Here is a 14950-nt window from a genome sequence, read left to right as displayed (position 1 = left end):
GGTAGAAAAATATCGTATAATTTTGCAGTTATATATTTGACATGAATCAAGGGTCTTTTAATTGCTATTCTTGAGGAATTTTTTTTGAAAATTTTTAAATTTATTTCATTTTCACTAGAAAAGCGTCAAACCATACTAAATATGTGTAAGTTAAAAATAATCTTATTATTATATATACACAACAGTGGAGAACATTTCATATGCAGGACTGAAGTGTAGTTAGTAGAGGATATAGGTTTTTTCATTATATATATTATACTCTTTATATTATTATTGTACACGTTAAGTCCTAATAAACATAATATTGTGTAAGTTTTTGAACACATGTGTATCATACAATTATTGATATTTCAGTCCATGCCGAACATGAAAAATTTCTCATTAATATTCTTTTCTTCTCTGATTTTTTGTTCGTGTTCATTAAACTGTTTTTTTTTTTAAGTTGTTTCTTTGGAATTGAGAGTTTCTCCGTAAGTATTAGGTACTGAAGACAAGAATAATTGTTTTAAATATATTTTTTATACATTAAAAGTTACGTGATGTATAAAATACTTATTAGTTGACTGGTAACTGCAACAGTTATAAAATGATTACTGTAACACAAAAAAACTAAAATCCAGATTACTTGTCAACGTTTATGAAAGTAAACTTGTATGTGATATTTGTACATTGTGTTTGTTAATGATCTAAAATATTATTATAAAATGTCTAGGAAAACGTATTATACATATTATATACACATTATTACACATTATTATGAAGAATTTATTTTGTTTATACATTTGTGATATGCCTACGTTGTAATCGAGGTTTTATTATATAGGTATAGACTATAGAGTGATTCACCAAGCATGATCACCCCATTTTTTTCTTCAATAATTCAATTATCCAAAATAAGATTTTTTTTTAATTTTAATAAATATACTTGATTATGATATTTTCAAATTCTTGAGATTTTTTGTATTACTTATGAAGTGTCCTATAAAGATACAAGCTTTTATTTTTTTAAGTTGTGAGAACCTTCCTTTACTGTCAATTATTTTCCAGTTAATTTTTTCTAAACATTTTGACGTACCTATTGAAATCAAAATTCAAACGAATAATTTTTAAATTACTTTAATTTATATAATAAGGATAATAAATCCATGATAATGGGTTTCTCAAAAACCAAAAGCTTAGTGTATATCACCACCGAAGACTTGTTAAGTAGTAGAAAAACATCTAAGGAATTTCAATAAATGAATTATTCAAGTTAAGCATACTTGGTAAATCATTCTTCATTTATATACACATATATATATCACAATATTTCAGTAGGTGTGCTGAACGTGATATACTGTAAAAATGATAAACGTATTTATTTAAAGCATAAAAGTATATTTTCTATTGTACGCTCATCGACCGTGAGCATTTTCAAACCGCAGCCGCCACGTACAATAATAATAACAACGATAAATTATATATAATGCATATTATATATATATAAATGTATGTATTTGGTAATTCATCAATCATCGATAATATTTTTTTTTTCTTTCGTCTTAAGATTATGAAGTTGAGTTTGTATTAGACACGGTTTCAATATACTATACATGTAATACATTTTATATATATATATTATGTAGGTTTGAGGGTACACTTGAATTATTATCAAAATCGTTCTAGTCGAAGTAGTATTTTTGTTGAAAAAAAATGACCCATTTTCAATCCTCTTAATGTTTTTTCTGGTTAATGTTTCGAGCACTGCAATTTAATCAGCTAAAATATGTTGTTGTTTTGACGAAAGCCTTTTTTACTCCTACTCGGAAATGTGTTTAAAGCATTCTTATATAGACTCAATTACTTATTATGGTGTACTTGAGTTTTTCGTACCTCAACGTGATCAAAATGTCTTGGTAACTAATAAATATTGTGTTTTGTTCTTAGAAATAAAAAAATGGTAACCAATTTTAAAATCTCTCATCTCCATAACTTAAATTTTACACGATTTTAATATTTTTAACGTCTGATCGGGTTTTTATGCATTCAAAGAACATGGATTTTGAATTATTTCAGGTAGGATTTTATTTTAAAATACAAGTTTTGTAAAATAAAAATACTCTCAGTTATTCGGAGTCTAAGTATAGTAAAAATCCGTAATATCAGCAAAAAAAAAAAAAAATAAATCAATAAAAAAAAAAAAATGTGAAGAAGAAATATTGCAGTAAATTTTTGGGTCTAAAACTATTATAAAAAGGTTGGCTTATAAGTATTGTTCAAGTATTCCGCGTAAAACTGTTCACTTTTCTGAAACAATTACCAGGTATATACTTTAACGGATTATCTTAAATTAATTTTTTGACTTACACAATTGTAAACATAATGAAGACTCTCCAATGTTTAAATTGCAGAACAGGTTCGGAAGTAAATTAATTTGTTTCAATTCTGTACGGAATACATTTTTAAAGATACCTCGTTTAATAAATATACCATTCTGCAACTTTACAGTTGAGGAAGCGTCGTTGACTTTTAACATTATTTAATTTCATCCTTTTCATTTTAGTATGTATGAATATAATATGTTTTATTGTTATTTTCATTATGGTATGTTATATTGTGTAACACAAATAAAAAAGCTATTACAATGAAAATGTTAAAACATTTTTTTAATTTTATTTTTTATTTCAACAACGATATTAAATGCATTTATTATTTTAAAATATAACACACTTTACTACATTGCAATAATTATTAAATTGATTCTACATAAACGTATTGATATTAAACGAATTTAATGATTAAATAATAAAGACACAGTATACATTTAATTAAATATCCAATTCACTTTAAATGTTAGAAAATAGTGTAATAAGTCTTCTAAAGGATCTATTATATTTTTTTTTTTTTAGATATTTAGCAAGAATAGTTTTAAGTAATAAGTTTTAAATCGTCTCTAGAAACTTTAAAAGCCATGCCTATTGAAACGAAATAACGATTTAAAAATAATATACTAAATATTTACATAAATATTATGTTAACTAGATATAGAATCAATTGAAAATGGCTGTTCAGATATATTTTTCAATTTTCACCAAAATTAAGATTTTTTATAAAGTAAACTAGTTTACTGAGATGACTGAATAAGATGGTAATATGATATATTTAAACTTCTTTTACAATCACTTGTTTAGCGGACGTCACACAATACAAAGATTGAAAAGTATTATTTAATTTTTAAATGAACATCGTATATAATAATATAAAGTTAATTAATTATTTACAATTTATTTAATTTAATAATATTTATTTTATTGTTAACATGATTATAACGGGAGGTCAAAGCTATAAGCCATAAGGTTTACTTACTGATTTTGTCATTTCGATCTAATTTTTATTGATTAATCTGGTAAAATGTATAAAATAGATTATATATTGACTATAATATAGTATATAACGCAGTATAAATTATTATAGTAGTTTGTAGTAAAATACTGAAAAATTTTTAAACCTTAATTTATTTTTGTTATTTTAGTACGTAGTATATAGTTGTGTAAAAACATTAATATTATTATAATATATTATATTTTGATACCTAATTAACTGATAAAAAATGCTTGTTACATTGTAACCATGCCATCAATACAACATTAAACATAATTATACTTATTTTAATCATAAAATAGTTACCTCTTTTTAAGACACATTTAGCAATATAACTACAGAAACGTCTAACACGAAACAATGATGTTAAACTAAACAGAATATAGTATACTCGAACATATTTACTTCAACAGCTAAGTTTGATAAACAAATAATATATTATGTGCAGGACAAAGGTATCATATGTAAAATCAATGTACCTGTGTTAGAAAAATTAACTAAAACATACACACGTTATAATAATTACAGTATTATATATTTAATATAAATAAACTGCAGTATAAATGTATGAAATTAACATGAGACATCATCGTCTATTATAGATTTAAAAACTAATTTTTTCTATGCCTGTTTTACCAAGCTTATCTTAATAATCATTAAATATCTATGTCACTATTTTAATTTCTATGTAATATTACTTTAATAATTTATTATACACCACTGAGCCACAATAGTTTATAGGTATCACTACTTATTTTTTTATACGATACATCCATTACTAAACATAGATATTACAATATGCTGTCACATTTGAGATTTAGAACGGAGGGCTAACACAGCATACGAGGCTGAGAAGTGCATTATATATTTAAGTGACTATAAAAGTGATATAGCAACTAGAGGTATCAAAATATTAAATATTAAATACATTAATATTAGTTAAACTATATTTTAATAATATTATAAGCATATAAAATATTTACATAAAAGATAATTGATAATTGTATTTAACTACAAAATTATCTATTATACTCAAAATACCTAACTTTAATTATTAATTACCTAAAATGTTTTTTTAAAACATTTTGTTTAAAAATGTACAGTAAATTATGGTTGAAACATTTATATTTATTGCATTTTCAGTACCTATAATAATAATACACATTTTAGAAATACCATTTTGTTGACACTTTAATAATATACCTTCACTAGTCACTAACCATTTATAACTATAATATTGTTATGATAAGCTATAACACTAATTCATAATTAACTATTCTTGTTTTTTTTAGGTTTGGTATTTTATTGAAAAGTTTCAGTATGTCTATAAAAACATGAAAGCTCAGGTTTTAATTATTTTTCACATTTTTATTAAAGATTACTTCAGTATTGTATACATTTCTTGCATTTCATTATCACCTCAACTTTCACCAGTTTTATTTAAATTTAAACTTTATTCATTCAACAAACGTAACAATTGTAGTTTTAACTACCTAATAAAATATCTAGTATTTACTTTTCTGTTATTTCCTTCAAATTTCATCTATTGTTATAGTTTAAATTCATTAAGTTACTTTTATTTTACAAGTGAAAAATTACTACATATAATTACGTTAGTTGCAAATTAATTCCTATAAGAATATTAGGTTTGACAAATAAACGAGTTTGTTTTTAGTAATACGAGCTTAAAGATTTGAAGAACTCTGTACTTGTTTTGATCTTTAAAAGAGAAATTTAATCCAACTATAAATTAATTATTTATTAAATACTATAAATGATTATCTAAAAGAATGACAAAACACTAAAAACATTAACAAGCTACATAAAAATAACGAAGGAAAAAATGTAGGATACCAATTCACTTTACATTATAATATTTTTATATGAGTATCTAGCTCAAAACCCGAGGACTTTTATGCTATTTTTCATCCTTGCTTAATGTACCTTTGTACTCATACAGGATATTAGAAATATCGAAAAATATATTTACGATAGTGGCTTTTTTTTTCAATTCCATCAAAAGACTACAAAAGGCTATCGCGTATACATTCGGGAAGACATTCGCTATAAAACATCAATGAGATAACCATTTAGTGTATGGCGATAAAAAGAAAAAGAAAAAAAAGGAATTACCACGACGTCACTGAAAACGGATAGGTTTTAGTAGCCACTTTTATGGAGAGAAAAAAACATTTATTACCCTCTATTTTCTTATTCTACTTTTCTGACGGGTTTTAAAACATCTCTTCTATAAACGAAGATGTCTTTTTAAAAATGTTTTAACGTCTCCACCTGTTCTAAAGCTGCTTTAAAAATTATTACTTCGATTTTACGTTTTTTATTACAATTAGTTCAGTTTTAACAGTTTTGATGGGATTCTCACGTAAGTGCACTTTTATAAGTACCTACTATACTACATAGTTTATGTTTGTATTACAATTTTGAAAAAAAATTTGAACGAATTCATCATCATTAAAATGAAGTGCTCCTATAAAATAATACACAAATTTTCAATAATTCAATGTAATCAATATTCTTTTGTTATTTATAATTATTATTTTAAAAAAATCAATTTAAACATTTCATATACTTATTTAACTATAATTACCATAATATTTATCATAGCAGTAACTATAATTTTATAAAATAGTACTTTTCTCAAGTTATTTAACTATTTAAGAATTAAATACATTTTTACAAGTTTATGAAGTTTATGGAGAATACAATAGATTAAAATATTATTTTCATTACACGTATAATATTTATTAAATTTATTTGTATTGCTAATATTATCCCACTCAAAAAATAATACATGTACAATATATTCACAATCACTGTTCTAACCCGTAAATCTAAAATAAAATATAGCATGAGATCAGTTTGCTTTAAACTAAATTAATTTTTTTCGTCTACCTTTTACAGTTTAAACGAACATTAAACTTGATCGATATGACCACACAAAACGTTAAGCATCCTTTTTTTCGTTTCACCAAATTGTCTGGTCTTGTAATTTAATATAATTGCACCCGAGTTTTTAAAGACAAAAAGAAACATTATTGGTTCTGTTGGACTAAAAGAGTAATAATAATGACATTGTAATAGCGATAATGTGAAATATTTGACGATTTTCAGATGTGCTTGAGTGGTAGTAAACTTTAACAGTCAGCTCAGCAACACACGAATTAAGTCATACCGGTATGCGTATACGCAAAATAAAAAAAAAATTGGCGAGAATTAGATATACGTATTATAGTATTTAGTTCTATTATCGCACGATTTGTTTATTTCAAATTTTAATAGATTTCTTATATTAAAGAACTTAATTAAATTAATATAAAGGCGATATGAATATAAAATATCTATGCGTAGTAAAAAACAAATGTCATTATTAAAAAAATAAAAATGTATTGCTATATATAAAAGTGTTTAATAAACTTTCAGATGTATAATTTCCATATTTAAAAAAAAGTATTTATGTAATAATGAAAACATTTCGTAAATATGATATAACCTAATAATTTTGCATTATGAAGAAATAAATATCAAACTTTTCTTACTTTTTGGCATATAACTATTTATGATCATATTATGTTTAACATTAATATTAATATTAGATATATTTTCATATTATTTACTAATAAAAAAAAAATATATAAATATATTTATTACATTTTTGTTACAGAAATAAATTGTTTGAAGGTAAATTCTCTGAAAATGTTTTTTTCTGTTACGTTCATATGTTTTATTTTTATTTTGTGCAAGAATAAAATTTGTTTTTATGTTTATTGATTATCGCCTATCGGGTCGTTCTTGTAAATTCTTCATCTATTTTTAAAATTAATTTCATATATTGTATTTTATATTTGACTTTAATCGTTTTATTTTATTGTTTTAATTTTTGCCAAGAGTCACAACAAATATTCTACACAGAGTGTTCAATAAGTTTGAAAATGGTTATCAAACTAATTAGAATTGATAAACATCAATATAATAAAATTATATTAAATGTCTTATATGATAAATATACAACAGTATTATCTATTATTACTTCATACTCTATATAGATATTAAAATATGCAAACAATAATTAAGATCTTACAAACTTGTTGATAATTTGGTATAATGTATACTAATACTTTTTTTTTCAAAATTATCTATATATGGATGTTTTATAAAGTGAAAGACTGCTGTCGCCCAAATCTACTTTTTATAGTTTCGTTAGTAACAGCATTTTACGATAAATGTTTACATTACAAATCGTAACAACACTTTTGCTTACTTAGATTGAGAGTAAATAGATACAAAATTATTTTAAGACATCGATACAAATAACCAAAACTAAACATAATAATTTTTTCATTATTTCAATTATTAATTTATAACGCTTAAAGTTTAATTTAAAAGTTAATTATTATTTAAAAATTTTAAAAAAGTTTTATTTTTCAAACCTTATTTTTGAAAAATAGCTTAAAAGTGGGAAATATTATTTTCTTTAATTTTTATTATTTAAGTTAACCTTAAAATTAATTTGAATCTATTAATTTTTATTCTAAGTGAGTAACATAGGCGGAGCTAGAAGGGGGCTTGGGGGAGCTAAGCCCCCCTAAGTTTTCAATTAGCCCTCCCAAATATTTACCGTATTTATGTACCTAATATTTTGTATTATGATTCACAAATATACTATTTAAAGGGCATATCAACACTATTTTTTTTACGTTTATTGTTTTGATATTGTAACCAAAATAATGAAAAACGTTTATGTAAAAATCCGGAATTATGAAAAATAATTATTCAACTAGATAATGAGATATACTAGCGACGTAACGTCATAGATCTGACGAGTGAATAACTACCTGGTTAGTTGTGTGGAAAATTATCTTAATTTACACAATGATTTTAATAACATACAATAGTATTTAAATATATTACAGTATATATATGTGCTTAGTCTATGGTGTGATTTAAAATGTAATGTATCTTGTTATCTTGTTATGTTTATAATATTAATTAAAATTCGTAAGATTATTGAGTTGCGTCGTCTTACTCGTCTTGTCGCATGGTGCTACTCACTCATACACTATACACATCACACAACGACAGGGACGCAACGCAAGGCTATTTATAGTTGATGTTGATACGTACACATTACCCATAAGCTATTATTATTATTATTATTATTAAACATTGCTATAAATATTGCAGATAATCAATTTATAATTGTTTATGTTTACATAATATTATTATTTAGTTTTAACTTCAGTATTAGTGAATACGTGACTGCGTGAGTACATTTGTATTGTTTTTAACTTCAGTATTTCACTAGTTATAACTTATAACATGAAACGTTTTGGCGATATTAGAACATTTTTCACCAATACTTCAAAAAGTATTTCAACAAATAATCAAAATGATTCAATAGAAAATCCAGAAAACAATCCCGGTAACAGTTTTTTATATTTAAATAATTCTGAAAATGAAAGTAATTGTATTGAATTTAATAAGCAAATAAGTAGTAATCCAGTAATAGATTTAGGAAGTTTAGAATCTGGCCCAAAACAGCCAATTTTATCTTATCCATTAAAAAAAATAGGCAAACAGAATCGTTCATTTTCTTGTAAATATTATGAAAAATATTTTTGGGTTGAATATAGTGTTCACCAAGACTCTATATATTGTTTTGTATGTAGACAGTTTGATAACTTAAATACATCAGAAGATATTTTTAAAAAAATTGGTTTTAATAATTGGAAAAAAATTAAGTGAAAAATTAGAAAAACATTCTAACTGCAAAAGTCATTGTAGTAGCATAGAAAAATACAATCAATATAAACAATCAAAAATCCATGGTAATGTTCATACTCAACTTTCAGATCAATTTAAAACAGACATTTTAAATAATCAGTTATATATACAAAATATTATTGAAATTATTTTGTACTTAGCTAGACAGGGGCTGGCCTTTAGAGGTCACAATGAAAAACAAGAAAGTTCTAACAAAGGAAATTTTTTAGAATTATGTGAACTATTTTGTAAGTTTGACAGTAATTTTAGAATAAAATATCATACATACTTATCATATACAAGCCATGATATCCAAAATGAAATTCTCAATATTATATCCAATTCAACTATAAAAGTCATAACAAATGAAATTAGAAGATGTGGAAAGTATTCATTAATATGTGATGAGGCACGTTCATTTAAAGAAGAACAATTGAGTTTGTGTGTGAGATATTGTAATGGATTTGAAGTATGTGAACGTTTTATAAAATTTATTGATTGCTCTCAGTCAAGGGATGCAGAAAGTTTGAAAAATATTATTATAAATGAACTAAAACAATTAGAAATAGCTGACATACCCATTGTTGCACAAACATATGACGGTGCTAGCGTGATGTCAGGCGCTGTAGGAGGACTACAAGCTAAGATTAGAGAAAAATATCCAACTGCTGTATACTTTCATTGTGCAGCACATAAACTAGCCTTGGTGGTTACTGACACTTGTAAACATATAAGAAGTTCAATAACTTTTTTTAATTTATTAGAAATGCTTTATATTCATTTTTCTCAACCATCCAGCCACAGTACATTTATTCAAATGCAAAAAAAATTGGGGTTAAAACCACATGAACTTACACAGCTAAGTACTACTAGATGGGCATGTAGGTACAAAAATTGCCATAACGTTAAAATTAATTATCAATCAATAATAAATGCATTAGAAGAAGAAATAAATAATAATAAAAATAAATATGCTGTTGAAGCTGTTGGTATTTTAAAGGGAATAAAAAAAGCACAATTTATTTTTAATTTATTTGTATTTCATGACATTTTATTAACTATTGATCTATTAAGTCAAACATTACTAAAAAAAGATATAACATTAGGCCAAGCAACTTCAGCAATTAATGGTGTAATACAAACTTTACAAGAAAAAAGGTCTGATAAGAATTTTAAACTATTGTGGGATGATATCACTAACTTTTCAAGAAAGTTTGGTGTTTGTTTGAACTATGAAGAATTTTCAAAAAAAAGGAAACCTGTTGAGAATCAATATTTAAAAAGTTCTCTTGTAACTTCTACAATTGGAGCTCATGAAGAGAATTTAACAATTGAAAAATATTGGAAAATTGATGTTTATAATACAATTATTGATAATATCACTAATAGAATGAAAACTAGGTTTTCTGATGAAAGCCTAAAATTGGCAAAATCAATTGATAACTTTTTTATGCTTGATTTTGATGGTTCATTAGAATTCATTGAATATTATAGTGATAACTTAAAGATAAGAAAAGATATATTAAAAGCTGAAATGATGATTGTAAATAATTATTTAAATTCCAAAATCAAAAATTGGACTATTCAAGATTTGTTTTCAACAGTTACATTAGAACTATATCCTAATTTACATAATTTGTTACAAGTGGCACTAAGTATACCAGTAAGCTCAGCTTCATGTGAGCGATCCTTCTCAGCTATGAGAAGGATTAAAAATTGGTTAAGGACTACTATGATTCAAAATAGATTTAGCAATTTGGCAATAATACACATAGAAAATGAATTAGTAAAGACATCAATTGAATCAAAACAGATTCTTGAAGACTTTGCCAAATGTGGTTCAAGAAGAATTCAATTAACTATTTAACATTTTAAAGTAATTTATGGTCCATTACTCATTTATATTTATTTTTTAAATTCTTATTTTATCATGATCAAAATTGGAATCTTTTTTTTTTTAAATCTAAAATGTATAATATTATTTAATAAAACAGTTAGTTATTTCTTTTACATAAGTTATTTTTTTATTTTACTGTTTATTTTTGTATTTGTAGTAATGTTGAAATACTCTGCAATACATCAATAAATTGTAGTTTATTTGTTCATATTTATATTGATATATAATTAACTGCAACACACTGAACACTGAATGGTTTTTATTTTTAAAATTTATTTTTTTTGTTTTTAAAAACAAATACAAGGTATATTTAAGCAAATAGAAAGTTATTAATAATTATTTTCTTTAAATAATCTAGGGCTTGAGCCCCCTCAACTAAATTTATCAAGCTCCGCCTATGGTGAGTAAGTTTAAGAAACAAAAGACGCTAGAATAACATAATCTTAAAACTTTTTCATGACTAAACATCAGTTAATATATAGCATTTCTAATATCTAGTATGTATGTAAGACATGACATTTTATAACCCTGTGCAATATTACCTGTATATATTGCACCACAGTTTACACATTGATTATATAACAAAGGTTATTCTATCGTTTTACAGGTGGTCGCAAGGACTATTATTCCATCAGGCAATGGTGGATTGCGCAAGGGCGGCCATATTGATACCGTTGGCGCACAGTCTTCTCTATTGTGTGCCAGTGAAAAAATGTAGCTTGGTGGAGACCGCATTCCTATTACTGGTTACCGTATCCACGATAAATATGTTGACCATCGTCCTTAACGATTCGCCAGTGTTCCCGGAGGATGATGAAGAAGACGGCTATCAGGTGAGTTTAATCCAATCGAATATTACAAACAGTCTGCAGTGCAGCATACTATTGGTGACAATAGTACAAAAAAAAAATTTAGAAATTTAGAAAACGCCAATACCAACTATTCGTTGGACATAAGTGAAAAAAAGACGATGAGCATACAATAACTGTTAAATAAACGAATGTGCTGACTGATGATGCGGTTTACTAACCGAATTCCGACATTTGGATATCCTTAAATGAAAAATTAAAAAACCAGGGAAGTCGTTCTTTCGTATAGTAATTAGTAAGTTTTGATTTTACTTTCTTATGGATTACGTCAATAAATTTGTGTGTAAAATTTAAACTCATCAATAAATGATTTCCTTACGAAAAACGATTCTAAACAGATACATTGCATCAGCATCTTATTCTATACATAATATATATGTTATAATCAAGTATTACTTATTAGTATTTATTTTTATTGATAATACAGTAAGTTAAATAACTTTTTACATAAAAAACATCAAATATATTAAATTATATAATACTTGCTATAACAATTATAGGTATTACAAATTGTTATTCTTATTGAATTATAAGACAAATAAAAAATAAATCAATACTGCAGATAATGGCATAATATAATATAATAGTAGCATATTATAAAACAGTGTAAATAAATTCATAATAAATAATAATTATTGTAAATAGCTTAAAATTAGTTAAAATATTTTAAAAACCCATAATGTAAAGAATTAATGATAAGTAATTATAAACATAACGGCAGAAAATTTCAAAAAAATTAAGTACATAACTACATATTTTGTAAAAAGAAAATTGTAAGTTATTGTTATTTTGTATTATTTTTTTTTTTTTTTTATCTTTATCCAGTTTTGAAAACATTATTTGAACTTAAAATAGTCAAGTATTCAATGGTAACTAATTAGTTATAATGAAAATGTTTCCTTAATATATTTAAACTAGTGTGAAATAAATTTATAAGTTATCGTGTATATATTTTTCAAATTATTTTTAAAAAAGAGTAAGAATTTCAAGTTGGTATCAAACATAAAAAAATTAATATATTTTCTTATTTTTTTTTTCTCTAGTTTTTTTTCCATTATTTTAAAAATCACCGATAATTTTCTACTCTCAACTCTTTCTTTTCTAAAGTATTAACCATAATATTTACTACTAGCAATCACCATCAAAACTAATGAATCAAGTCATTTTTTATGATCCCAAATATGAAGACAGACACAATAAAATCATTAACATAACGTAGGTAATTAAAAAAAAAATAAAAAATAAAGTAAATACATTCATGACTTTGCTTATAATCTAAAATATAATAATCGAACTACAAAGTATCGAAAAATTGTCGATTGGATAATTTCATATATTTGTGTTTGTACAATTATTACATTATCCAAAGGGGAAATGATTTAAAACATAAAAGCTTCAACATTATATATTTATATACACATATATATCATGTATTCATATTGTCCGTTATTATGACCACTGAGGAGACTTACTCTATTTATAGCACCTATAATATTATAGTTAACTATATGATTTATGTTTACAAATCATTAATGATAAAATTTTATATTATACTATAATATTTGAAATAGATATTGCTAATAATATAATTTTCGTACAATAGATTTTTTCCTGTTTTAAATACTTGACTTATATTTTGAATTTAATAAACAAAAAATAATAAATAAATAAAAAGAGAAATACTTTAATGGGAAAAAATACATCACTAAAAATATGGTTTGCTGACTAAAAACATATAAAAAATAAATAAATAGCATAAAAACAGACCGGATACAGACGTCGGATGCTAGAAACTCGTCTCGCTTCGGTCAACTCGGTTTAGGATAGTATGGTGTGTTTTAGTATATAATTTCAATAAATTAACATTATATGCATTATTTTAGTAGAACATTAAACATATTCTTAATGAATTGTGATTCACATTCCTTCAATGGTTATCGATATGATCTATAGTTTTTCCTTATACGATTACTGCTTATTAAAGTAGAACTATTTGCGTAAAAGAATCTCTTTGAAATGCTATCTATTCCCGATTTTCTATTCACAGAGGTGCTCTACGTGGTTTTTTATTTTTTGAACACTTTTTCATCCCACAAAGTGCTAACAAAAGATTCAATAATAATAAAAGTGATTGTAAAATATATCCAATACCCTATCATAACCTCGTTTTGCTTATAGAATCAAAAATACTAATACGTGAGTTTCGATGAAAAAAAAAAAATAGGTACCTACGTAATACGTTTTTAGACTTATGGTAATTTAATTTTTATTAACTTAAGTGCATTAGTGTATAATATATTTAACGCGAGGTAATGTGTTTAATTGGCTACACTGATTTTCTATGTTAATTTTTATGATACAAGATTTCAAAAAAAAAAAATCTATATTTTTAATCAATTATTTATAACTATATATTATGTAATAATACATTTTCCTTGATGGAAAAGTAACCAATAAAATACAGGTAAAAAAAAAATACGAATAAAAATGCTGTATTTTTTAGCTTCTAATGAACTACACAGCCGGAAACTGTGAATTAAATGCTCACTATTACATTTTATACGCCAATTATTATAAAAAAAACCCTAAAAAACATGTGTCCAGTGTCAGCTGCTGCCATATTCCAAACCAAAAATTAAAATCTACAGAAAATATAAAATTAATTTCAAAGAATACTATAAAAGTATATGAGCCTTATCCCTGAGAAAAAAATCCACAATGACACTAACTACTATTCTTGTCATTTGGATTAAATACCAAGTCAAAAAATGTCATTCAAGATTCAACTTAACTAAAGAAGTATTATAATTAGAAAAAAAAAACAAAAAAAAAAAAAATCGATTAAAATCACGCCTCCCTAAATATGTTTCTTTCATGTCTTTATGGCAAATATACGTTTTTTTATAATTATGTATATTAACATATTTTATAATGTTCATAAAATTCATCATAATTATAAAAAAAAAAAAAAAAAAAATGTTTTTTTTTTAATTTTAAATTAATTAATACATTTAAAAAACTATTGTAAAACCTTAATTAAGTA

General features: G+C 24.3%; 1 protein-coding gene across 8 annotated transcripts in view; it reads left to right on the top strand.

The window, feature by feature from the left end:
• Positions 1-14950, top strand: part of LOC112595498 — a 111852-nt gene that overhangs the window by 71374 nt on the left and 25528 nt on the right. For all 8 annotated transcript variants that reach the window (XM_025340742.1, XM_025340737.1, XM_025340738.1 and 5 more), the window contains one exon: positions 11646-11871. In XM_025340742.1, coding sequence (XP_025196527.1) covers positions 11646-11871 — 226 coding nt within the window. The remainder of the gene's footprint in view (positions 1-11645; positions 11872-14950) is intronic.

The sequence above is a fragment of the Melanaphis sacchari genome, unplaced genomic scaffold (assembly GCF_002803265.2).
Source record: "Melanaphis sacchari strain LSU unplaced genomic scaffold, SCAv2.0 Contig27_pilon_pilon, whole genome shotgun sequence".
Taxonomy (NCBI): Eukaryota; Metazoa; Arthropoda; class Insecta; order Hemiptera; family Aphididae; genus Melanaphis; species Melanaphis sacchari.
This window is presented reverse-complemented; position numbering and strand designations above follow the sequence as displayed.